Here is a 25,677-nt window from a genome sequence, read left to right as displayed (position 1 = left end):
AAGGTAAGCCTTTGTGTCATCTCGGAGATGTCTCATAAGTTGCCAACCCATTTGTAGAAAATTAAGGAAAAGTGCATTTTTTTTACTCCCAAATAAACTCGTAAATATTTTGCTTTTTATATTATTCAAGAAACTTTGCAACATTTCCCCTCATCATGTATAATCTAGAGTCTCCAAAAGGCTGTAGACCTTTCGCCCCAAGATCCCTGCATTTTTTTGTGACAGGCTGGGGCTTAGATGTTCCAGGCTTTTCACTGGACTGTCTTCTTGGGAGGTCAGGCCAACAGGGGTCTTTAACTAAGATGAAGGATGGGTTGATGGAACTGGTCACTCACAGGTCAGCTCTGAAGCCCAATTCACACTCAACTAATCACAAGTGGCTGATGTTGAGGAGCGGAGAGGGGTGCAGCTGGTACTTCCTGATCTGAGGATGGCTCTTAAAACCAGGGAACTATCCAGTCTCTCAGGATGATTCAGTGGTCCTGAGAGCTTTGATAATACATTTCAATTTGGCCTATCACTGACATTTGGGTGATTTTGCAAGTTCTGAGTCAGAAGAAAAATAAATAATGGTTGTCAAAGTTGGAATTTAAAATGGTGGGCCATTTCAACTCGGCATACTTGTCCATAGTGCGTATAGTAAAAAAAAAAAAAAAAGAAAAGAAAAAAAGTTATTTTAATACCTGGATAGTATATTCTTTCCAGAGCAGCTTGCCATTCTCTGAACCAGTGACTTCCGTTAGCCTCCAATGCTTGCAAAACATTGATTTAAAATGACGTTTTTCATGTTAACACAGTATCAATGTGTAAGGAGTAAACTTATAGGCCATGTTTATAATTTGAGATTATCTTATTTAAGTAAGAAACTTACAATTATCTCATTTATCCTAGGAGAAAAAATAGCTTCCCCCCCCGACCCTTGTCTGGTTAGTATGATAAATTATTTTGCTTTAAATAAGAAAAATGAAAGTTTATAGAAAATATATAAAAGGAGATAGGGCTGGGCGCGGTGGCTCACACCTGTAATTCCAGCACTTCGGGAGGCCAAGGCGGGCGAATCACGAGGTCAGGAGGTCAAGACCATCCTGGCTAACATGGTGAAACCCCGTCTCTACTAAAAATACAAAAAATTAGCTGGGCATGGTGGTGGGTGCCTGTAGTCCCAGCTACTCAGGAGGCTGAGGCAGGAGAATGGGGTGTACCCAGGAGGCGGAGCTTGTAGTGAGCCGAGATCGTGCCACTGCACTCCAGCCTGGGCAGCAGAGTGAGACTCCGTCTCAAAAAAAAAAAAAAAAGATATAAAAGGAGATAAATCTTTGGGAGGCCAAGGCGGGTGGATCACTTGAAGTCTAGAGTTCCAGACCAGCCTGACCAATATGACGAAACCCCGTCTCTACTAAAAATACAAAAATTAGCCGGGTGTGGTGGCATGTGCCTGTAATCCCAGCTGCAGCAAGCCAAGATCGCGCCATTGCACTTCAGCCTCCAGCCTGGGAAATTAGAGCAAAACTCGGTCAAAAAAAAAAAAGGAGATAAACAATGCTCCAGGAAAAAGCAAATAGAATTACTAAAGGGAAGAAGAGGCAGGAAAAGAAAGAAATTTGGAAACAGACTAAAAGATTCACTTGTCCTCAAGTGAAAGATCTTTCATCAAGAAAAATGAAGAATTACCAGACTTTAGTTATATAAAACACCCAGGGTTAAGGGAAATGCTCATGTTTACCAATCCCAGAACATTAGAAATACTTTAAAAGAAATACTGTTTTTCATGTTTGTGCAAATTTGAGGGTCTCAGAACCCCAAAATGACCTTGGCAGTAAATACAATTTAAACAGGAAACCAAAGATGGCAAATATATAATATGTATTTCACTATTTCCATTTCTATACCCATAGCAGACATTATCAAGTGATCAGGCGGCTATTTCCAACTAGATAGATGCACTCTGAGATCCTTTTCAGTAGATGGTCCTTAAGATGAAATCCTCCTGCTGTCTCTGCTACTCAAAGCGTGATCTTTAGAACACCAGCATGGGCATGACATGAGAACTTACTCGGAAAGCAGAATCTCAGCCCCATTCTAGACCAACTGAATCTGAATCTGTATTTTAGCAAGATCCCCAGTGATTCTTAGGCATATTAAGGTTCAAGAAGTTCTGGAGATGCACTGAATGCATGATATATTCATTAGGGCAGAAGATCTCAAGTTTTAGTATGCATCATAATCACTAGGTTGAACACTATTGAAACACAGATTGCTGGGCCCCATCCCCAGAGCTTTTGGTTCAATAGGTCTGGGTGGGGTTTTCAAACAAGTTTCCAGGTAATGCTCCTGCAGCTCCAGGGACCACACTTTGAGAACCACTGCATTAGGGCCATGGGAATACTTTGGAATATCTCCCTGATCTTTAGAAGCTGAAGACTGTGATATCTTTCCACAAATCTTGGTACACTGGTCAGAACTAGAATTCAGGGCAGGCAAAAGAGTCCCAAAGTTTATAACATAATATTTCGTATGTCCTTACGTTCCTAAATCTAAAAGACCATCTCTCCTTCTTGAGGGTCGATGCTAGCATCATTCAATCATTCAATATAAATTTTGGGTAGCTATTCTGTCCACAGCTTTATGCTCCATACTGAGACCTAAAGACGGTTAAAACACAGCTCCTAATTCCAAGATGTTTATTCTCTAAGATGAAAATGAATGCATGAAACAATAAATAACAGGTTAAATAATGGGAGACAACAGTATGGGAGGTGGCATCAGATGGCAAAGGGCAAAGTGTTAAGTAAGTAGCATGAATGACGTGTGACTTGATTTCAGAGAGAGGGGGAGGATAGCTGAAACAGACATAGACAGGGCCGTGCATTTCAGCCTAACTAGAGTAGAAAGTTGCTGCCTAGAATAGCTAAGAAGGTGCCTTCTCATTTCTTAATGCTTCAGAGGTTAAGACTTTGATGTTTCCTCTGGTCTGAGATCTTTGTCACTTTGGGCCACTATAACAAAAATACCATAAACAGGATGGCTTAAACAACAAACATTTATTTCTTACAGTACCAGAGGCTGGAAGTCTGAGACTAGGATGCCAACACGGTATCAGGTTCTTGGTAAGGGCCCTCTTCCTGGTCCACAGAAGACTGCCTTCCGCGTCCTCACAAGGCAGAAAGAAAGCATCTCTCTCCTGTCTCTTCTAATAAGGGTGCTAATCCTATCATGAGGGCTCCACTGTCTTGACCTTATTACCTCCTGAAGTTCCCCACCTCCTAATACCATCACATTGGGGATTAGGGGTTTAACATGAATTCAAGGGGGACATAGTTAATAGCATCTGAGTTATTCTAAATCAATGCTATCAGCACTGAAGATCAGGCTATAGGGTGGGCACAAAGTGTCCTGGAAACAAAGAAGAAAGATAAATAGTTTATAAACAGAGATGACTTTGGGGGAAAGCAGCAGTAATTTAACAACAGGGAAAATAAAACCTAGCTTTTATTGGTCTCCTACATTGCCAGGTACTTGTGCTAAATGACTGTCATGCACCAACCATCTCATTTAATCCAAACAACAGCTCATTAGGTAAATGTGAAACCTCCACCTTACTACATGTGAAAACAGAAGCTTTATAAGGATGCATGTAAGCTTAAGTAACTTGCCCAATTCTAATCCAAGCAGTTCTACAGGGTGGGAGGCTCCTCATTCACAAATCGCGAAGTCTGGCCTGCCTGATCATCTCTCAGTTTCCTTCTTATTCTCAGACACTTTGAGTCAGCGAGGAAACCACAGAGCAACCCAAACAGCGAATTCGAGTCGAGGAACCTGTTGGGGCCAGTGCGTCCCAGGCGCGGACAGGGAGGGGCTCCATGAAACGCAGCAAGGTTTGGCCAGAGCCTGCCGGGGTCATGGAGCCTCTCCCGGCTTCTTCAGGCCACTCTAATTACAGAGTCTGTGGTAGGTTGCGTGGAGGAGCTGTCTCAGGGCGGGAAGCTTCCCTGCGTATTGTATTTGCCTATAAATACTTCAAATAGTTAAGTGAAATGCGCAGCCTTTGAAAACTGGAGAGGAAGCCGTTGGGAGGCCCCCCGCCCGGCCTGCCTGGAAAAGCAGGCAGAGAAATGGCTGGCGCGCTCTTAACGCGGGAGACGAGCTTCGGCCCTGCCCAAGCCAGATGGGGGCAGCGAGGCTGCGGGCGTGACTCCGGAAGACTCAAACCGTTAAGGTGACCGGAGCAATTTGAAAAAGGAAACAAACTTCCCTCGAGCCGTGCCCGCGTGGCTCTGGGGCGGACGGTTGCGCTCGAAAGGGCATTTTTCAAAAGAAGGGTTTCAGGGACGCGGGGGTGTGGACCCCTAGGGAGGCGCGCGGCCGGGGCAGTGCCGCAGAGCGGCCACCAGCCCGCTTTGTACTCGCGGCCAAGCGCGGCCCCAGAGTTTCCGCGGCGGCCAGAGTTGAGGCCACGCCCTCTTTGCAGTGAGACCCGCGGCCGTTGATTGGCGCACCGTGGACCAATGGGCGCGCCGGGGCGGCCCCGGCTGTCAGCGCGCGCCGCAGCAGTGCCGGCCGCAGCCTGTCCTCCCCTGCGCTGAGCCCCGCAGCCAGCGCAGCCTTCCCGGGAAGCGCGGCGGCCGCTCCCGAGCGCAGCCCTGCCCGGCCCGCCAGCCGCTCGTCCCGGCGCCCGCGCCCCGCGGCCACAGCCTTGCCGCGCTCTAGCGCACGGAGCGTGTGCAGACCCGCAGGCGCTAAGGTGCTCTCAGTCCGGGGGCCTTCTGGGCAGCGGTGACTGTTACCCCAAGAGAGACCTTTCGGGGGTTCTCGCCGAGCCTCTGCTGCGTCGCGGGTGACACTGCGGTGCTCGCGAGCAGGGCGGCAGCTGCCTCTGGGTGGAGACGTCTTGGGACCCTTGCGCCCTTCTCTCCTTCCTTCGCTGCTCTCTCCTTTCCTTCCTTGGCTGCTCCCTCTTTCTCCCGCCGGCTCACACCCGTAGCCTCCGGAACGGGACTCGTGGGTCGTCGCCGCCTCTGTCTCTTCCAAAGGGGCCTCCTCACTTCGGAGATGCAGTGACAAGTTAATATGGGCGTCCAAGCCTCTGTTTCCCAGGAGGAAATTTGCAAGAGGCGGCAGCCCTTGAGCGCCCAGAGCTCTTGAAAGGCCACCCAGGAGAGGTGTGAGACCCGGCTGCAGCATCCGTCCAGGTGGGACCCGCTGAGCGCCGTGGCCAGTCCCCCATTCCCATCCCGGCACCCCAAAGGCGCGCTCGCCCGATTGCTTCGAGTTCCCCGACCTGGGGTTTTTTTTTTAGCCGCTGGTGGTGGGCGCCTAGTGGGCTAAGGCCCGGCGCCTGCTCTGCTACCCGCGCTGCCTTTAGCGGTCGCCCCCGCCGCCGCTGCCAGGGACGTGCTGGGAAAGCCCAAGCCCCGGGAGAAGATGCCGGCCATCCTGGTCGCCTCCAAAATGAAGTCGGGACTGCCCAAACCCGTGCACAGCGCCGCGCCCATACTGCACGTGCCCCCGGCCCGGGCCGGCCCCCAGCCCTGCTACCTGAAGTTGGGAAGCAAGGTGGAGGTGAGCAAGACCACCTATCCCAGCCAGATCCCCCTGAAATCGCAGGTGCTACAGGGGCTGCAGGAGCCAGCGGGGGAGGGGCTCCCGCTGCGGAAGAGCGGCTCGGTGGAAAACGGGTTCGATACCCAGGTGAGAGGTGCCGTTTGCCGGGGTACTGTTCTGGGAGGATGGATGAATAGTTCTTTCGGGATAGTGTGGGAGAAAGGGCTACCATGTGGTCAGGGACGGGAACCATTCCCCTAAGGTCGGCAGGTTGGGGGATGCGCGAGGAGAGTGGGCCGGCCAGTGGGTGTGGCCCGGGTGCCAGAGGTTTGCCTAAAGAGCTCTTCGAGACCTGGGATGGCGGGCATGTCTGCAGCATCTTCCTGGGGAGGAGGAAAGGTCGGGATGTTCTCAAAAAACGTGTGCATCGCTGGAAATGTGAGGTCCTGCATATTGAGGTCTTGGCCCTAAGAAGCCAGTATCCGCAGCAGCAGCTGTGTGTCTGTCTGGCGGTTCCGCAGAGATTCTGTTCCGGACAGGGAATGATCTGAGGCCCCACTGGGTTCGACGCCCACTAGCCTGGCTGTAAGATCCAGGAAGAAAAGGGGGTCGCGGGTGGCAGTGAACCTTCTCTCCCCTTGGCTTGAAGATGACCTGTCCCTGCCCCATCCTGCGGGGTGAAGGGATTCCGGGCAAGGTGCTGGGACTGCGGTACTAGTGCACCAGCCAAGGCCGGCAGCTGGAGACTCCTAGCGCCTTGGCTGGCTGTTGCGGTGGGGGTGGGGGTGGAGGTGGCTGCCTCAGAATGGCGGCCGAAGCTAAGCCCCTCCTTCCTGGGTGGTAGATCCTGGTGTTGGTAGCCCGAGTGACGGGGAGTGGGGATGGGAGATGGCTTGAAGAGAATTGGTGACTCCTACCTTTCCAGACAGAGCCTGCATCACTTAATTCGGCTGGGTGACAAGCCCTGGCCGTGCAATCTCTTTTACAGAAATTAGCAAGGGCCAATCAGTTTCTCTTGGTCCTCCCCGCTCCATTTCCCCCTTCTTCTGGTAGGAGGGGGCTATATTTTCTTGGCAGTCAGTCAGCAGGGACTTTTGGGGACAGGCCGACCTGACGGATGTGACTGTCCGGTTAGGAGAGGCGGGAAGCCAGAGGGGAGGTGGTTTGGGGCTGGTGTCAGGAAAATGGCAACAGACCAGCTGACCTTTTTGGCACATACTTCCCTGCTGACACCGTCTCCACCTTCTCCTGGAGCTTTCTCTGATCAGAGGCTAGAGCTCAACACATTCCTAGGCTTTCTGATGCGCGAACTGGAGCTGAAGCTAATTGTAAGCAGACTTTTGGAACTCTGGGCTGGAGAAGGCCCTCAAAGCAGATTAAGCTCCCACACCAGGCTGATAAGCATGCCCCTTGCTGCTGCACTTGCTAAACATTTTTGGAAGCTGACAGGTTTGAGTGATGGTGTGTGGGAGGAAGGCAAGATTTCCTCCAGTGCTCCGAGGGCCTGCCTTTGTGAGGGTTTTGTGCTCTGCTCTTCTTCTGTTGTTAGGTACAGGATTTGTCCAGTGGGCTCTGCAATGGGGGTGAGCACCAGGGTACACTTCTGCATGGGATTTCCCTTCATCCATGGAGGTGGGGTTTATGAGGTGTAGTGGGCAGTCGGTGGGAGGTCAGTACAGTGACTCGGGACTAGAGGTGACACATACCCTCGAGCCTGATGAGGAGCACCCGAGGAATGAGAGGGAAAGTCCATGCTGGGATTGTTCATATCCAGGCAGCTGTTCTTCCTTTGCCCGTTTGACCCTTCATTTAACAAACATTGTCAGAGGACTGGCAGTGCATAGGCTCTGGAAAGGTGATTCATCACCCTCTCCGTGAAAAAAAAAAATGTTCTTCAGCTTCTCCCTCAGGAGCTGGAACAGTCCACTTCCCTCAAGACTTTGCTTCCCTCTTTTGCCCTTGGTCAATAATCCCCCCATTTCACTTCTCTGCCTCTCAATGGGCTCTTGTGTACTGATGGTGAGCACAGTTTGGATGGACTGCTAAGGAAATTGGCCACTTCCAGTGCACTACCCTGATTTTTACCTGCCTGCCCTCCTTTGCCACTGCCCAGGGGTTCTGGGGGGTCTTCCCTGTGGCAGATCCCTGTCTGCATAGCTGACATCAAAGTGATTTTGGCCAATGGGATTTTACCTTCTTTGCCAGGGCTTCTCCCACTGTCTGCCTGATATGGTACCCATTCCCCCTCCAAAAGAGTCTCTTGGTTATGGCATGAGGACTGTGTCTGACTGGCCATGTGGTAGTTTCCAGGTCCCAAATCTGGTATATATTATTAGAAGATACTCGGGAAACAATGAATTAAATGGCAAATGCTCTCTTGGGGTCTCTGACTCCCCTCTTAGTCAGGGGATTTTTGGCAGGAGGTTGGGTTGTGTAGTGGCTGATAACACAGGTTTTAAAGTCAGATGGGTATCGCTGGTGTCTTGTGTCTGTCATATACTAGCTAGGTGACCACCTTGATTAACTTCTTTGGGCTTTAGTGTTCTCATCTATTAAAAAATGAGCATGAACAACCACTAGAATTGTGAGCATTAAGAAAAATAACGTAAAGTGTTCAGTGCAGTGTCTGGCAAATAAGGAACACTTAATAAAAGTAGCTATTTATATTGCTAACCTAAGAGATAGGGCATGCTGAATCAAGATTAATAGCCCCTAAATGAGAAAAGATATGGCTTATTCTCTCAAGATGCTGGAAAGGTATCAATCTGTTCCAAGGATTTGTAGAACATCTATCACCTTTCTAGTACAGTACCAGGCAGAATGGGAAGATGAGGGAAGGGCATGTCCACTTTCTGAGTGCCTGATGGGTGAGGCTCTTTACATATAATCTCATTTCATCTTTACAGAAACACTTAAATCAGGTCTGATACATCCATTTTCTATGACAATAACAATATAGTAACAATAATAACAATGCTAATAATGGCCAAATCCTTATATATCACTTCCTATGTGCCAGGAATTGTGCTAAGGACTTTACATTAAAAACTAATTTTATTCTTCTCACAATCAAATGAGATAAATGTTATTATCCCCATTTTACACGTATGAAAACTGAGGCAAAGACCAGTTTGGTAACTTTGTGAGTAGCAGAGGTAGAATTAGAACTTGGCCAGTCTGGAACTAGATCCCATGCCTTTAACCATGATATTGTACAGGGAGAACCACAGAGACTGTCTTAGAACTTGCAGGCCCTGACTTATAAGACCACTGCTGTAACCACTGAGCTAGATGAGGCTTAGCAAGGTACAGCCACTTGCTCTGGGTCATCCAGGGTGGCAGGGCAGGGAGTCCAGCAATGTTGGTCTGGCTTCGAGGCCTGCGGTCTTCCCACTCTTCATTGCTGTCTTTTTCCATCATGCTCTGGCAGATCTACGAGGCAAACAGGACATGGCCTGGGCCTTGGGGATTTTATAATCTAGTTGGGAGGCATAACTGATGTACACAGGGCAACAGGGCACAACACAGGGAGGCCTCAGAGGCATGCTTGGGGCTGGGTATCCAAGGTACTCAAAGGATGGCTGGAGAAGTCCAGAGAGCCTCTGGAGGAGACAGAAGATGAGCTGAATTTTGGAGATGGGAAGGAGTGACTGGTGGGGAGGAGAGGAAGTCAGAATGAGTGTGATAGTGGAGAATGAAGAGCAAGGTCATGCAGTGGTACTGAGCAGTTGATGTTGCTTCATGCAACAAGTCATTGCTCCAGATCTGGCATCTTCCTTTTCAAAAGGTGATGAAGAGAAAGAACAAAGGTTTTGCAGCCAAAGGATTGGATTTGCATGTTGGCTTCCTGGTGGACCATCATTCTGAATGTGCAGGGTAGTTGTGAGAAGATCTGGAAAGGGTGTCCATTAAGGACCTGATTCAGATTCATAACAGATCATTGGGAAATGATGGTGATTATTATTATTAGCTTGGGGTTCAGAATATTCAATGTGGTAGTTACAGGGGAAAGGAGGCTATTCTGACACCTTGTTTTATTATGCAGCAACTCTCTTCAGCCATGTGACATCACATTGCCCCTAAACCTGCTCTTCATCTCCATCAAGTGTGAAAAGACCTAACTTAGCCAGCAAGTAGCTGTTAGGTACAGCCTTACTGTCACCCACCCTTCCTCCAGGCCCCTTACCTTGAGTCTCTCCCATAAACCTACAGCTGGTTCTCCCCTGCCCCCTACCCCTCCCGGTGGAGGAAACTGTGTTCTGCAGCAGCAGCACACCTCCCCTGAATTACCTTCCTGGGACTGAGATACCTGTGCCTTCCCCCAAGTCTGAACATTTATAGCATCTGCTCTGTTAACATGTGAATAAATTAGGACCATGTGCAGAGAGTTGTTTTAAAGACATGCTCTGTGTTTGTTCAGAAACTCTCTCTGGCTGACCTTCAGATAAGGAACATGCCTGAGCTATTTGAGGAGACGTTAGCCTATTTTTAAGAAGCAGTTGCAAGGAAAAAAAGAAAAAAATATATACATATATAAAATATTTTGATATTTCCTGTTTTTAGGAGCTGGTGTTCGAGTTGCACCTAGTTTTTTTAAAAAAGTAATTAGAAGTGATTGAAATTCTCTGTGGGTGTTTTAGATGTTGAAAAAGAAAGCGTAGAGGAGGCCCCTGGGAAGAGAGCGCAGCTCCCAGCTTTACAACCTGTGGCAACTTTGCTCCATTGTGTTTTGATTAGAATCCTTGCTCCATCATCAAAGTTGATTATGGATTTGATTAGTGCATTTTTCTGCTATTGTGTTACTCCCTTTCTTCTCCTTCTCAGTTCTTGGAGGGGAATGTATAGCATGGTTATCTGCCAACATGCAAGAATGTTTATGGCTCACATATTATTGCTTACTCCATGGGTTAATTTTCTAAAGACACTTTAAGGGTGGTACTGGTGGCTTATTCAGGGTAATATTACATGTGTATATATCTGTATATAAATACATCTACTTCTGGATATGTGTATATATGCATATATACACACACACATACACAAATATATACACATGGAACAGCTTAAAGTATTGAGCACATATAAGCATACACACACATCAAAGGGGAGGCTGGAGGAGTTACGGCCCAAATTCTAGCTTTCAGAATAGCTAGGTTTGCTTTCCATTTCTCATTTTGTCTTCCTCTGTGACCAAGATCTGAAGCACCAAATCTGGGTCCCACATTATTTACTTATAAGATATAAGGGATGTAGCCTTCAGAGAGGTGTTTTCATGAGGCCCCAGTGAAACTCTTGGAACCATTCTGAAAAAGTCAAACCACCCAGCGAGATTTTGGCTTAAGGTCAGAAATTCTTAGTTCTCAGAATCTGCCTCAGCAGCAGGGAAGGGAACATTTATGGAGCATCTGCTATGTGCCAGGTAGTCTGCAGAGCTCTTTATATAGATATTATTTAATGTGAGGCACAAGAAGCTGGATAAAATGGAAAATGGTCTATGCATGTTGTGTGAGGAAGCAGAGGCCAAGGGAGGTTATCACTTGGAGGCAGTTTTATGTGGTAAATTCAACTTTATTGAGAGGTCAGAGTTTGCATCTAGGCTTTGGGCAAATTATAGAACATCCCTAAACTTCAGTTTTGTCATCTTTGAAGCAGAAATGGTGATGCTTATAGGTTGGGGGTGAGGGTTCAGTGAGATATTACAGATAGGTTCCTGAACACAGTGTATGGCACATACTAAGCTGGGAATATATAGTATTGCCTATTTTTGTTACCTAAGGTCAGATCCAAGTTTGGAAACTATGTCTGCCTCATTCCAAGCTCACGTTCTTTCCACGCTACCTCTCTGCCTCCCAAGTACACAGCTGATTACATGAAAAGACAGACGGCTTGCACCATGAAAGTGGAGAGCATAGCAGGGCTTTGGTTAGATGAATGGGTAAATTAAGAACAACGTCATCCAAAGAAGTCATATCTCGAGTTGTTAACTGAAACCTTCATAGGTTGGTCCCAGACATGCTGTCTTTATAACAGTAACCAAGCTGAGGGATCTGCTACAAACCAAACTTGTGGGAAGCTTCCTTTGTACAACCAGTCTGAACTGGCACTGTAGAGGTGGTTGAGTGGAGTCGGCCAATCTGAGGGCCTAGCCCAGGACAGGACCAAGAATGCAACATTCTCATTGACTGGGCTTCTTAATGGTTCCTTATTGTTCTGAGGGCAGAAGGAAAGCCGTTTTTTTCTCCCAGCAGGCATGGTTGTAATGAGAGCTGGACCTTGTGATCAGTTGGCCATTAAGGTGCCCCAAGGCATGGCCAGCTGCCCAGTGGTGCTTTACCAGTAACCACGGGCCAAATTCAATGGCTATTCTGTCTCTTGGTCACATTTTTCAAAGAGATGGACAATGTATTCCTAGAATGGCTTGGGCAGAATGGGCCATGTGATTTTGGGAACAAAACTTAGCTAGGCTTTTTGTGCTTTAATCTACACAAGACAATAGTGGATGACACAAAGCTTTTTGCAGGAACCCCCATTCGCCCACACAGAACCAGAGAATGACTCATGGCTTAGTGCCCCCTTTCCCAGGGAATACAGATCCTCTCTTGTGTTTTGCAAACAATGGGCCCCCAGCCTCAGAATATTTTGCCTCTTCTTCCAAGTGAAACCTCAACACCTTCAGTGAATTTTGGGTTATTCCAATCCCTCCATTCATCTTGGTGGGACAGAGGATAGGGTAGAAATGGGGTTTTAGTCAAGATAATTGTGATCCTACTTTCAGCGGTCTTTGGAAGCCTTTGAACAAAATTAGCTACTCATGGCAATGTGACACTTTAAAAATAATTATAATGCTAGTCATGGATATCGATTGAGGACAGCCTCTGTATCAGCATAATGCATAGCACCAGACATGTATCATTCATTTAATCCTCACAACATCCCATGAGGTAGATGTTACTTCCTGAAGAGAACTGGAAATGACCACTCTAGGACTTAGCAACTTTGGTTCTAATTCTGTCTCTTTAGTCACCTTGCTACATGACCTTCAACAAATCACATTTTCTTTCTGAGCTTCGGTAACCTCACCTATAAAATGGAGAGGATAGTACCTACTGTACCTTCTTTGAAGTTACTGTGAAGATTAACACAGGTAATTATTGTGAACAAGGCACCTGTTTAAGCATCTTACACTTTAGGTAGCCCTTGAGGAAACCAGGGCTGACAGAGGTGAAGCTACTTTTCCAAGGAGCACAGCTGGTAGGTAGACCCAAATATTTGAATGCTTATCTGTTTGACCTTTGAAGTCAACCTTCTTAAATAGCAAGTGTGAAAGCACTTTGAAAAAATATCTGAAAAAATGTTGTTACTACTGAGTCTAAGTAAATCACTTTCAAATTTCCTTTAGCTTGATAATACATATGCCATTTGACTCCTCCCCCTGCCCTACAGTTTGGAAATATTGAAAATACTCTTTCAATGTTAAATAAATATTAGTTGCTTAATCGTATTTGTTGAACCTTTTTGGGATGTTTAAAATTTCAAGTCCTCTGAGGCCTCAAGGCCCACTAAATATCATTGTTGAGTGTTAACTGGCTGGGCTGATTCTAGACGGAGGAAGGAGAAAATGAGAAGTTTGATTCAAAATCACTTGTTGGTATGAGGAAGCAATCAGATAAGTTTAGATTATGAATCATTATTTAAGACAACAGGCTAGGGATCTTCAAAAGTGTCAGTGTCATGAAAGACATAAAAAAGTTTTAAAGCAGGTGAAGGACTCTTCTAGAAAAGAGTACCAAAGCTATGACAACCAAATCCGATGAGAGATTCTTGAGTAGATCCTGGATGAGTAAAACCATAAATGCTGTAAAGGTCATTTGGGAGAAAATTGGAGATATTTGATTGTAGATTGCATATTAGATAGTATTATTCTATCCATTTTAATAGTATTGGGGTTATGTAAGGAAATGTCCTTTTTCTTGGGAGCTATATGCTGAAATATTAGAAGGGAAGTATCTTGATGTCAGTAAGTAACTCTCAATTAGGAAAAATAAGGTGAGAATATCTGCAGAAAGAAGAAGAAAGAAAATGCAAAATGTTAACAACTGGTGAATCTAGGCAAAGATATATGTTCACGTCTTTCAACTTTTCTGTAGGTTTGAAATTTTTAAAAACAAAACTTTGGGAAACAAAACAAAGTCCTGCCTGAATAGTATTTGTCACCGATGCCCTTGATATTTATGAGAACATAAATGAAATAGGAGTGTGTGTGTGTGTGTGTGTGTACTCACAATAGCCTGGCCAAATTTGTTTCATGAGGTTTAGGTTCTGGACTCTTTATCTTCTTTCTGGTATAGTGTGAAAACTTTGGCTTAATTCCTTGTTCTTTCATGAGAATGGTTGCTGACATTTTGTGGAAATAAATCACAAGATCCAGTTTCATTTGGTAATCTTTTGTAAAAATCTAAGGTGTTTCCAAGGTTGCAAATACAAAATAAATTTTTTAAATGAAGTAATTTTTTAAAAAAATTTAAAACCTCTGACTGAGCCCTACTGGTCTAGGCACTGAGAAGGTAAGGAGTATGATTGGAAGCAAGCTTTTCTCTTTTGCCCAACTGAATCCTCCCACTCTTTACCCATACAAAATCAGGTTTAGTGTTACCTCCTCCAGGAAGCCTTCTGCCACCACCGTGGCCCTGATACAATGTCTCTTCTACATGTTCCATAGCCTGGCCATTAGCCCCTCAGCTTGGACTGTGATTGCTTATTTTGCTGGACCATGACTTCCATGAGGTCAGGGCTGTGTCTCTCCTGATTCCTGCTGGCACAGGATCCTGATTCCTGCTGGCACATAATAGGTTTTTAGTTAATGTTTGCAGAAGAAAAGAAAGGTACGGGGAGATAAAAGAAAGCATTGGAAAACAGTAGTAAATAGATATTGAACTCGAGCTGTAGATGGATCTTGCAGAACTCCCTCTTAGGACGTGAACTGAGAAGGGTCATGTGATGATGGGTGGCCAAGTGTAGGAGACAGAGACACAGAATGGGCAACCTGAACACTGTCTGGAGCCAGCGTCAAAGCTCTCCAACACCAGGTCTTAGGGAAACTTGCCTGGTCTGGCTGAGTAGAGGGCGGAGGCAGATTCCTTTGCACAAGGCTGTTTTTGATATCCAAACTCTCTGGCTGCTGCGATGGAAGAAGAGCTGTCAGGATGTGATAATGGCACTGCAGCAGACTGGAGGGGTTGAGAGGGAGAGAACACCATGGGCTTTGGCAAGTTTGGGCAGATTCCTGCCCCCCACCCCCAACTGCCCCTACCTTGGATGGAGGACCTGAGAAGGGTTCTGAGGGGGTTTTGGTTGGTTAGGAAAAGGAGAAGGTTTAGAAAAGCCTAGGATAGGACAGAGTTTCCAGGAACGATGATCACAGCAACCATTTATGTGCCATTTCCTTACATAATCTCATTTAATCCTCAGACGAACTTTCTGAGCTGATATTATTGAACTTACTTTACCAGTAGGAAGAAAAATAGGAGTCAGTGAGAAGACTAGCCTTAGAGGAGTTCTGGGACTTTTTTGGGTCACACAGCTGGTATAGACAGTGGCAGGATTTGAACTGAGGTCTTTCTGATTCCCAAATCTGTGCTTTTAACCACTGCCTTCTTTTGCCAGTAATTGAAGGAGGCCTGAGTCCCATATGAGCTACTGCTTTAGATAATCAAACCTCCAGACCCTCCTCTGCTCGGAGCCTGCTCCCTGCTTCCCGGGTCTCGGCCCTTCTTACTGCTTCCCCCTCGTTGGGGCCTTCTGTGCCTGTGCCAGCTTGTTGCCAGAGGCTCTGTGTTTATAGGATGAGGAGCCCTATTTGGCCTTTGCCCACATCCTGCTGCAATCTGGGCAGGATCTCCTTGTCCTACTGCTGTGGCTGCTGTCCCCCAGGTGACCCCCGTGCTGCCGGCCCAGCAGGGTCCATGTGCCTAACAGCTGGCAGGACCTTGTTCCTGTCCTCCTGCCACATGCTGGCTGCAGCTCTGCCGACAGTCCCCATTTCATGCTGATTTGCTTTGATTCTTTTCAGACCTGGGAGTGACGCATGTTTACTTCAAAATGTGTGGGCCACAAGTGTTCCAGAGCTGTCAGACCTTCCGGTGTGCAAGCTTTGATCGTTAGAAGACAAGCCTTGAAGGAAAAATCCTCCATTTAGGTGACAAAACCAGATTTAGAATAACCTGGCTTACTTGGGGTATCTGCTTAGTGATCTGTGCCTTTAAGTACCAGAGACTTAGGACATCTGAGCCAGAGGAGACCTGTGAGGCCATCTGTTCCCATAGCTCCATTGTACAGATGAAGAAACCATAACCCAGAGAGGGGTGTGACTTGCCTCCAGTCACCCAGCTCCAAAGGCAGAGCAAAAACCAGAACCCAAGCCTTCTGTCTCTGGGCAAGTATTTTCATCTCAGTTAGTAATCAGATTTTCTGCTCTGAAAGGCCTGATAGCTTAAAGATTGGAACCAGCCCTATGCTATATATTTTTTCCCCTCCTTCTACCAAGTAGTTAAAATGAGTATCTTTTTTTAAGAGACTGGGTGTCTCTCTGTCACCTAGGCTGGAGTGGCGTGACCATAGCTGACCAGAGCCACAAACTCCTGGGCTCAAGGGATCTTCCTGCCTCAGCCTCCCAAGTAGCTGGCATTACAGGTGTGAGCCACCACACCTGGCCCAGAATGAGTGTTCTTAATTGCTTCATATTAGGAAGCTTCTGCACTTGGCTCAAAGGATCAGAAAAATAGGGCCTCTTTGCGGATGGTATAAGTGTGGCAATAGGCCACCACTGACCACCTCCCATAGTCCAGACACTTTACATACATTATCCCTTTTAAGTCTCACAAGGGGACTGGGGACATTTCATCCCCATTCTATGTATGAGGCTCAGAGGAGGTCAGTAACTTGACCAAGACCACATGGAGCCAGTACTGGGGCTGTCTAATTTCAAGTCCATGTTCTTTCTACACAGCCTCTTAGACCCTTGCTAGCTGGAAGCCAGAGAGACCTGGGTTAAGTTCCTACTTCCCCATTTATTTACCAGGAATCTCACCTTCCTAATGCTAGGGCGAGGCCTGGGGCACAGTAGGCACTTAAGAAATAGTTGTTGAACTGCAGCTTGTACAGATCTGCCCTGTCAAGCCTCAATTTCCCTGGGTGGTTGTAGAATTTCAACACATTGTGCAAGCTAAAGCAGTTCATGTATGTAAAAGTGTGAGGTAGAGCACTGTTATTTACTGAGCACTTACTATGTGCTTGATATTCTAAGTATTTTATGTGGATTTTCCCATTTAATTGTCACAAAAGCAGTAACCACTGAGGTGGATACTTTTGTGATTGTTTCCATTGTACAGATGAACTGGAGCGGGTAAAGCATAAGCAACTTGCCCAAGGTCACACACCCAGTGAGTGGAGGCGCCAGGTCTGAATCTCAGGCAGTGACTGCAGACCTTGCCTCCTTCCCTACAGCATGGTCCTCCCTCAATGCTGCTGCCCACTAAACCTAAGTCTAGTTGAGGGTGGGGAAGAGAGACACATGCAACTGAGGACACAGAAAGGGAAAGCAACTTGTTTAAGATCCCCCAGCAAGTGAGAGGTCATAAAACCCAGCAAAGACTTGCCGTCTAAAGTAACATGGGGCCCTAGTCTTTCAAAAGTGTTCCCTCTCTAATGGAGAAGGACACAATATCCTGGACAGTACTCCTAAACTAGAGATGGTCACCAGGAATCCCGAATGCCTGGTGGACTCCATGGCTTTCCTCTTTGGTCCTTGCCTCTCACTCATTTGGAATCATTCCTTCTCTGGATTGCAGAGCAGAAACCGGAATAAATGTGACCTAGTCTCTAGAAATGTTTACCTGGCTAAAAATATGCCAGCTTTGTCATATTTTTAGCCACATTTAGATTTGAAGTAGATGAATTGCCCACACCCATGTATTAGGCATGAACTGTTGGTACATTTTGTAATAGGACCTGCTAGTTTTCCATTCCAAAGAACTGGAATTCAGTCAGAAATTTGTCATTTGCAAATACCAACTCTCGCTACATTCCATTGCTGTTTTTAAGAGTGTCTTGTCACCTGGATTGGGAGGAAGCAGGCCATGGGCGAGGCCAGGCTGGCTGGGCTGCCTTGGTGCATTCCCCAGGTCTGGTGGCTTCTAATTGACCTCTGCCTGGCTCTGCCGAGGCCCTCGCCGTTCTGCAGTGTGTTGCCTTTGGATTAGCATAAGGGCAGACAGGGTGCTTATTTTAGAACTGGAAGGAGAGGAGATATATCAATAAAAGAAATGGGAAAGGAAAAATCCCTTCAGTGGTTTAAAAATATCTCTTCCCTAACAGTCTAGATTATTTTATTTCTTAAAAACAACTAGTAATTTTCTCCACCGAAACAGCATTGGAAAGAGAGGTGTGTCAGACTAAAAAAGGAGGGGGCTGCAATGGTGGCCTGTAGGTTTCACTCCCCTGTCCTGTTCCTATAGGATTGGTTATTTTCCCCAATCTCCCAAAGCCTTCCTATTGACTCTGGAACCTTAGAACTATATCACAAAGACTCTGTTTTCTTACCCCTTCATTTTGAAGATGAGGATGCCACGCCTCAGGGCCTTTGCGCTTGCTGCTCTTCCTACATGGAATGTCTTCCCCAGATACCAACAGCACTCACTCCCTCGGCTCCAGTTCTTTGCTTTGATGTTACCTTATCAGAGAGGTGCCTTTCCTGAGTTTAGAACTGACTCTGAGCTGCCCACAGTAGAATGTGGGAATCAGGGTTGCCAACAGGCACGATTCCACTTCGTTTTCAGTTTTTCTTTTTTCTTTTTCTTTTCTGCCCACTTTTTGTGAACTAAACACTTGCTAACAAAAGTATGGTCTGTGGCCTGGTTGTAATGGCATCACCTGAAAGCTTGTCAGAAATGCAGAATCCCAGGCCTTGCCCCAGACCTGCTGAATCAACATCTGTATTTTAATAAGATCCCAGATGACATATACAAAAATGAAAGTTTAAGAAGCAGAAGAGCATTTATCCCCTCAAGCCCTTCAGAAGAAGAATTTAAGAGAAACCCCATTCCACAAAGTACTGTCACCACCTCTGTCTGGAGGCACAGGCCCAACTGCCTCAAATAACCCCTATGGTTGAAGATGGGAGGGATGGACGGAGTCACCCTAGAAGAGGGCCTCATAAGACAGACTTCCAGAATCCGTAGCTACTCTGTTTCTTACATGTCTCTCATGTTGCTTAGGGTAATTCACCTGCACACTGGGCTTTGTAGCTAATGTTTGGTCACTATGACCAGAGACTGTTATCTACTTGGTAGCTGCAGAGGGAAGGGAAACCCAGTCTTTAACCTGGGAGTGCAGCAGTAATTAGAGGGCCTCGACTCCCCACTCTGCTAGGTGTGCCTGGGCTGGTTGAGATAGCACCTTTCAGGAGCTGGAGGCAGTTCTATCCAGCACGTCTCACAAATGGCTGTGAATGCCTCTCTAGATCCTTCAGCAAAGACAGGTCAGCTATTCCCACAGTCTGAATAGAAACCAACTCCCACAGTCCTTTGCTGTTTGGAAATCTTCCAATTCTTGAGTGCCCCAAATCACATTGCATCATTCTAGCATGTGGTTATGTAGGAGCTAGGATGCTTCCCAGGGCACCAGTGGGAGGGGCTCACTCCCTCTCCATTCCCTTGTCTAATGCTCAGGGAAGCCCTCTCAATGGGCAGGTGCTGTGCAAATGTAATCTGCCTGTGGAGGCATTTCTTTCAATCACCCCGCAATTCTGCATTGATTTGGGGAAAGCCCACATGATAAGAGCAGAGCAGGATAACTGAGCTCCTGAATTAGGCTGCTTGATGAAATTATTGTCTAATGCTGATGTTGGAGCCTTTTTCCCTTGTTCTGTGTAAATCAGGGCTATTTTAAAGCTGTCACATGATCACTGATGCCATAGAAACTGCCTGACCTTGTGCACACCTGTGTCTCAGTCAGGCCTGGGCCACCACAGGTGGAGGAAGAGGACTTGGTGACAGAGGTGTAGCTTCACTCCAGAGTCTACAGGAGGAAGGAATGTAGTGGAGGATGCTATGGAGCACTTTTTGGCTTCTCCTAGCTTTGTCCAGCTCTCCTAGCTTTGTCTCATTTAACCCCATTGAAACTACTGGAGGAATGACTACCCCAGCCACTCTAGAGTCCAGACCTGGTCCTAAGCAGGGACAGGGAAGCTGCCCTATGACTGAGAGATGATGTTTTGGCACCAAGAAGGTTTCTGTGTGTGTGCACGCATGTGTTTGTGTTTGCACGCATGTGTTTGTGTTTGCATGCACATGTGTCCAGATGCTCCTTGAGAGGCTGCAAAAAGTCCACTTTGGCCACTGGCATCACCATAGCATATGGGACAGTATGGTGAGCCTGAAAGAGCACTGTTCTTAGAGTCAAAAACATTAAGTTCTCTTTCTAGGCCCTCATTTAGCAAGCTTTACGACTCTGGGCGCATATTCAGTGGTTCTTCACCAGCCGTGTGTAGAATTGTCCAAATAATCCACCAGCCCTGATGTCTCCCACAGATTCAGGCCTGGAGTGGCACTTTGGCATCTGTATTTCTTAGGACTCTGCAGGAGATTCTGATGCACACTCTGGGGTGAGATCTGAATTTGAGACTAGCCCCCTCAGAGAAGTCAGGATAGTGAAGTGGAAAAGAGCAAGTGGTCATTGCCACACAGACCAGGGTTTAGATTTCAGCTCTGTCCATGTACAGCAGCATGGTCTTAGGCAAGCTGCTAAACCCTGCCTCTGCTTCCTCATCTGCACCACAGGCACCATAGCAATGACCTCACAGGGCTGCTCTCAGCACTAAATGAGATCATGTGGATGAGGCATGTGGCAAATGCCTGGCATGTGAGTACACCATAAATGTTACATCTTGGGTGTGGGTATGTCTGTGTGTGTTTTCTGCTGTACTGTTATGTATGGATAGAATCCTCTCAAGAAAAGTCCAAGGCAGAACTCAATCAAGAAATGAGATGGCAGTGCTCTATTATATTAGTGTAATTTGGTAATAAGGAAACCAATTAATTCATTCTTTGTTATTAATAGCAAGGAACGTGTGCAGAGAAAGGTCCTATGGGGCAAGAGAGAGATGCTAAGAGTGCATCCCTTCCTTCATGACAGTAGTTCTTAAACTTCAATGTGCTCAGCATTACCCGGGGAGCTTGTTAAGTGTGCAGAATCATGGGCCAGAGCATCAGAGAGTTTGATTTTGCAGATCTGGGGTGAGGTCCAAGAATTCATATCTTTGAAAAATATGACCAAGTGAGTATGCATAACATGGTCTGTAGCCTTCACTCTGACAAAGACTGGTCTAGAGTAGAAGATGAAATTGGAAGACTGAGGGAAGGTGGGAACTGGGTGACTTGGAGCAGGCAGGAATGCGATCCTAGAAGATGGGAGAGGAGCTGAGGTTTGAACGCACGCAAGATCCCGAGAAAACAGGGAAGCATACTTTGGATTTGGTCTGATGAACAGACGGTGGAGAGCTCTCGTGGACAGGAAGCTCTGGCTCTTCTCCCTGCTGCCATTGGCAGGGGTTGCCAGGTTGGGTAGGCATCACACTGGGAATGTCAGCCACTAGGAAGGGTTTACTGAGACTCCTGGTGAAATATAATGAACCCAAGGCATGTGTCTCTTTGTCCTCTGTTTAAGGCCCAAGATGGCTGCCTTTAAGTTGCCTAACTGTGCCCATAGAGTTGAGCTTCTTTTTATCTATTTCCTTATTCAGAAACCAGGGCTTGAAGCAGCCTGCAGTGGTAGACCTGGAAGTATAAAGTAGATTTGGGATGCTCAGGGCACCATAGTGGGCTAGCAGAAAGGGCACCAGAGATGATAGGAGATGTTGAGTCTCATTTCTCCTTATTAGGGGCTGTGTTGGCTGAGAGGGGCCTCAGCTGAATCTGAGGTCTGCAGGGTACCCACCTTCCATGATAAAGTCTGAACCAAGACATCCCTGTAACAGTGGCCTTTGGATCTGCAACCTATAGGAGAGCAAATTTTGGGGGGTCTTCACTGGATCAGGAAGAGCTACAAATAAGAATGGAGAGGGGAAGGGGATGTTTACTCAGCACTTACTATGTGCCAGGCTCCACATTCCATGCTTACGTGATGTTTGTAATCTAGCCTCCACCTTAGGAGGTAGATAGCTCTAGTTTTACAGATGAAGAAAGAGAGGCCCAGAGCTGTGAAGCAACTCACAGCTTTACACAGCCAGGATTTGGTGAAGCCTGGGCTTGAACTTGCATCTATCTGGCTTCTCTCATGAATTTTCCACAGTTCTACGGTGAATGTGTTGGGGACCTTGATTCTTGGTCCTCAGGTGCAAGTGCCTCAGAAGCCCAGTTCCCCTCGGCAGGGTTGGGGGTTCAGTGTGGGCAGAGTGCCCTGTAGTCCTGTGACTTGTGGGGCATTTCTGTGCCCTCCGTCAACAATCCAGCCTTCAGTAATGTTGTGCTGCTGCCGGCTGCTTTCACCACATCCAGACCCCCCACCCACACAGGCGAAGGTTTTGGCCAAGGGCACCCTGGAGGGGGAGGAGAAAGTGCCTTCCAGAGGGGCTTGTCGCAAAGCCCCTGAATGGACCCATTGAGGCTGCAGGGCAGGACGACAATGGGCCTGTTAGGGCCCTCGGTCTGCTGAGGTGAGAGGGCTGGGGCTGGGCAGGCAGTGCTGGCTCAGAGGCCAGACGCTGACTTCCAGGGCTGGGAGCCAGCGCTTCTGACGTGCTCCGAAATGCCAGCTTTGCTTAATGGGGAGCAGCTGGGGTGGGCTCTGCCTACCTCCCTATGCCAGGAAGGCAGCGTGAACCCAGTTCCTCAGGCCACAGCCGCTCTTTTCCTCCTCCCGGCCTGACACTGCTCCCCCTTCCTGGGCCAGGCCCTGCTCACTGGACACCAGGATCATAGTCAGCTCCTTCTAGTGTCCCCTTGGTCCTCAGGGGCATTCTTTTCAGCCTGATTTGATAAATAACACCCCTTCCCCAATAGTCTAGCCTGCCTACAGGTGCAGCTGCCAGCTAATTTGCAGCATGCCCAGTGAAATTTGAATTTTAAATAAATGGTGAAAAAATTTTAATTATGTTTAAATATGTAATAAATGACAAAGCCTGAACCAAGATATGAGTTCATTTTGTGGGTCATGGGACACACTTAAACCAAAAAATTATTTGCTGTTTATCTGAAATTCAGATTTAACTGGGCATCCTCTATTTTTATGTGCTAGATCTGATGACCCTGCCCAAGGCAGCCATGATGGATACCCATGTGGGGTTACTAGGACTTAGTTAGGTTTTCCTTGCTGCCACCAAGGTGGGGTATAGGGAGAAGGAGGCCTTTCTGTGCCCACACTCCACCTCCCATTTCCTGTACGTAAAATGCTGGATGCCACACTTAGTAGGTCTTACTAACAGGCAAGCATTGCCCCCAGTGTTACCCACACCACCCTCCCTTCTAGGAGCTGCAGCTTTCTCCCCAGCTCCCACAGTGGGAAGGGAAGCTTTGAGATACAATTGCAGTTGGTGACTATTTACTGAGCACCTGCTTATCACACTGGGCTGAACCCTGGCAATTTGATGAGAACGAGACAGATGTAGACTCTGCTCTCAAAAGAGCTTACAGGCTAGTAGGGGAGAGAGGCATTTGAACAAAAGAGCAACTATAATTCAGTGAACCATAAACACTGTGGGTAGATGGCAGGGGTTGTTGGGCGGATAATTATTGAGGGAGGTGTCTTAGAAATTCCAGGAGAGCACCTCACTCATACCTGTAGGATCAGGATAGAGGTCTTGGAGTCAGGGGATTTGAGATGAAATCCTGGGCCACGTCATTGAGTTGAGTAGCTATGTGGGCCTGGGCCGATCATTTAACCTCTTGAGCTTTCGTTTTCCTTATCTAGAAAGTGGGAACAATTTTCCTTGCTTTAGGGACCAATGTGAGTTTCCAAGTAAAATGATTAATATGAACATGTATTGCTAACTGCAGGGTCCTAGGTCAAACAAATGTGTGTGTTTGTGTGTATGTGTGCGGTCAGAGGTAGGAGTTGAAGGATAGGGAAAATACAGAGGGGTTAGGAATACTTAGGCCCCATCCCCGCTCTGTGGCTTGTACAGTATTTTGCTGTTTGCAAAGGATAATGATTAAGAGTATGGGCTGGGAGCCTGAGCTGAGTAGATCACCTGAGGTCAGGAGTTGGAGACCAGCCTGGCCAACATGGCAAAACCCCATCTCTACTAAACAAAAATAGAAAAATTAACTAGGCATGGTGGCACGCACTTGTAGCAGGGAGGCTGAGGCAGGAGAATTGCTTGAACCCAGGAGGCAGAGGTTGCGGTGAGACGAGATCACGCCACTGTACTCCAGCCTGGGTGACAGAGTGAGACTCCGTGTCAAGAAGAAGAAAAAAAAAAAAAAAAAAAAAAGAGTATGGGCTGGAAATTCAAACAGGCCTGGGTTTCAGCTCCATCTCTACTGTGTGACCTCAAGTAAGTACCTAACCTCTTTGTGCCTTAGTTTTCTCCCCTGTAAAATGGAGCCTCACAGGCATGGTTAAAAGGATGAAAAGTAGACCATTCATATAAAGTGCTTAGCATGGAGTCTGTCACATAGCAAGTGCCCAGAAGTGGGCAGCTATTAAGAGGGTCTTAGTTGAGTAGCATAACAACCTTGTGAGATAGAAATTACCAGGTGGAGAATGAAGTTCAGAGAGGTTAGGTAACCAGCCCAAGGAGGCACAGCCAGAGAGGTGCCTCTGGGAGAATATACCCCTGGCTTCTTAGGAGGCCTTTGGTCACCCAGCCTTCGAGGAACTCTGCTTCTAGCTTTTGGTTGGACACATCCCTAGGGACTAGCTGGACTCTGGGACTCCTTGCCCAGTTATGGTCTGGTTCACATACCTGGATGTTTCCTGGAGATCTCAGCATGCCTGTGTGTGCCAGGCCTACCCTGCCCAGCCTCTGCAGGGTCAGGGAGAAAGAGCATCCTTTAGGAATCTGAGGACTTATGTGCCTCACACCAACTATTCTTCCTTTGCTGGATTTGAAGTCTGAGATGTGGGCCTCATTTTTATTATCTTCTTATTTCTTTGTGTTAATCAATGCCCGCACAATTATGCAGTTGGCATGGATGCTAGTTTTATTGTCTGGAACACAAAAGCAGCTTTGAAAATGGGATATTTCTAGGGAGCGGCTAGGGGCGAGCCTCTCACTGGAGAAGGCAAACTTTAGCCAATCATTTCCCCCTCCAGCGGGAACAGGAGCAGGTGGATTAAATTGATCCATTAGGAGATCTTTTGTTTCTAATAGAATAATCATCAACAACCCTTGATGGTTGAAGGTCAGGGAAGGGAGCTAGACTTGGCTGAGCATTTGCTGTGTGCTCAGCTCTGTGTTGGAGCTTCTTTCACAACATTAAGTTCAGTTGTCTCTATCACTCTGTGTTTACGTCTTAGACCCATTTTTCAGATGAGTAAGATGAGATAGAGAAGTTGACTGATTTGATCTAGGTCACATGGCTGGTAAATGATAGCTCCAGGTTTTGAGCTCAAGTCTGTTCAGTTCTGGAGTCCATGCCTTACTATCACCCATGTGCCTAGGTCTATGTGCTTTAAGGGAGACTGAAACAGTGGAAAGCATGTGCTTGCCTTCAGGTTCTGCTAAGAACCCAAGATGCTTCACTTACTGCACAACGGGTTTTAAGGCACCTGCACCATTAGTTCCTGACTTGATAACATGGGACTGAGACTTCCAGGGGAAATGGAGTAGGAGCTGGTTTCTGATCTCACATTTGCTTAAAGGAGAGAAAGGATTTAGATATATGGGGAGAGGAAAGAGGGTTTTTCAAGGACAGAAAGCTATCATGGAATTCCAAGTAGGGGAAGGCGGGCTGAAAATAGTGTATAAGAGATTCATACCAGGACATGGAAAAGGATGAAGACTGGAGGCCTACCTGGAGACTGCTGGTAATCCTGGTAATGCTACTGATGATGGTAGTGGAAGGCTGATGGTGGTAGTTGTGATAGTGATGGTGATGGTTAACATGTATTGAATGCTTAATATTTGCCAGATACTAGTCT

The 25,677-nt window shown here is 46.9% G+C and overlaps 2 protein-coding genes across 4 annotated transcripts in view; one reads left to right on the top strand and one right to left on the bottom strand.

Moving 5' to 3' along the window:
- Positions 1–25,677, top strand: part of NAV2 (neuron navigator 2) — a 780,691-nt gene that overhangs the window by 371,049 nt on the left and 383,965 nt on the right. For 2 of the 3 annotated variants that reach the window (XM_032166417.2, XM_058424471.1), the window contains exon 1: positions 5,422–5,688. The exons of the other annotated variant lie outside the window; for it this stretch is intronic. In XM_032166417.2, the coding sequence (XP_032022308.1) occupies positions 5,422–5,688 (267 nt within the window). Of the gene's footprint in view, positions 1–5,421; positions 5,689–25,677 lie in introns of those variants that run through there. 3 annotated transcript variants of the gene reach the window in all.
- On the bottom strand, positions 2,665–5,181 carry LOC116476434 (uncharacterized). Its single transcript, XM_032166420.2, has one exon. It carries the CDS (start codon positions 5,179–5,181, stop codon positions 4,309–4,311), a length of 873 nt encoding a protein of 290 aa, XP_032022311.1. The 3' UTR covers positions 2,665–4,308.

This window comes from Hylobates moloch, unplaced genomic scaffold, assembly GCF_009828535.3.
Source record: "Hylobates moloch isolate HMO894 unplaced genomic scaffold, HMol_V3 SCAFFOLD_11, whole genome shotgun sequence".
Taxonomy (NCBI): domain Eukaryota; kingdom Metazoa; phylum Chordata; class Mammalia; order Primates; family Hylobatidae; genus Hylobates; species Hylobates moloch.
This window is presented reverse-complemented; position numbering and strand designations above follow the sequence as displayed.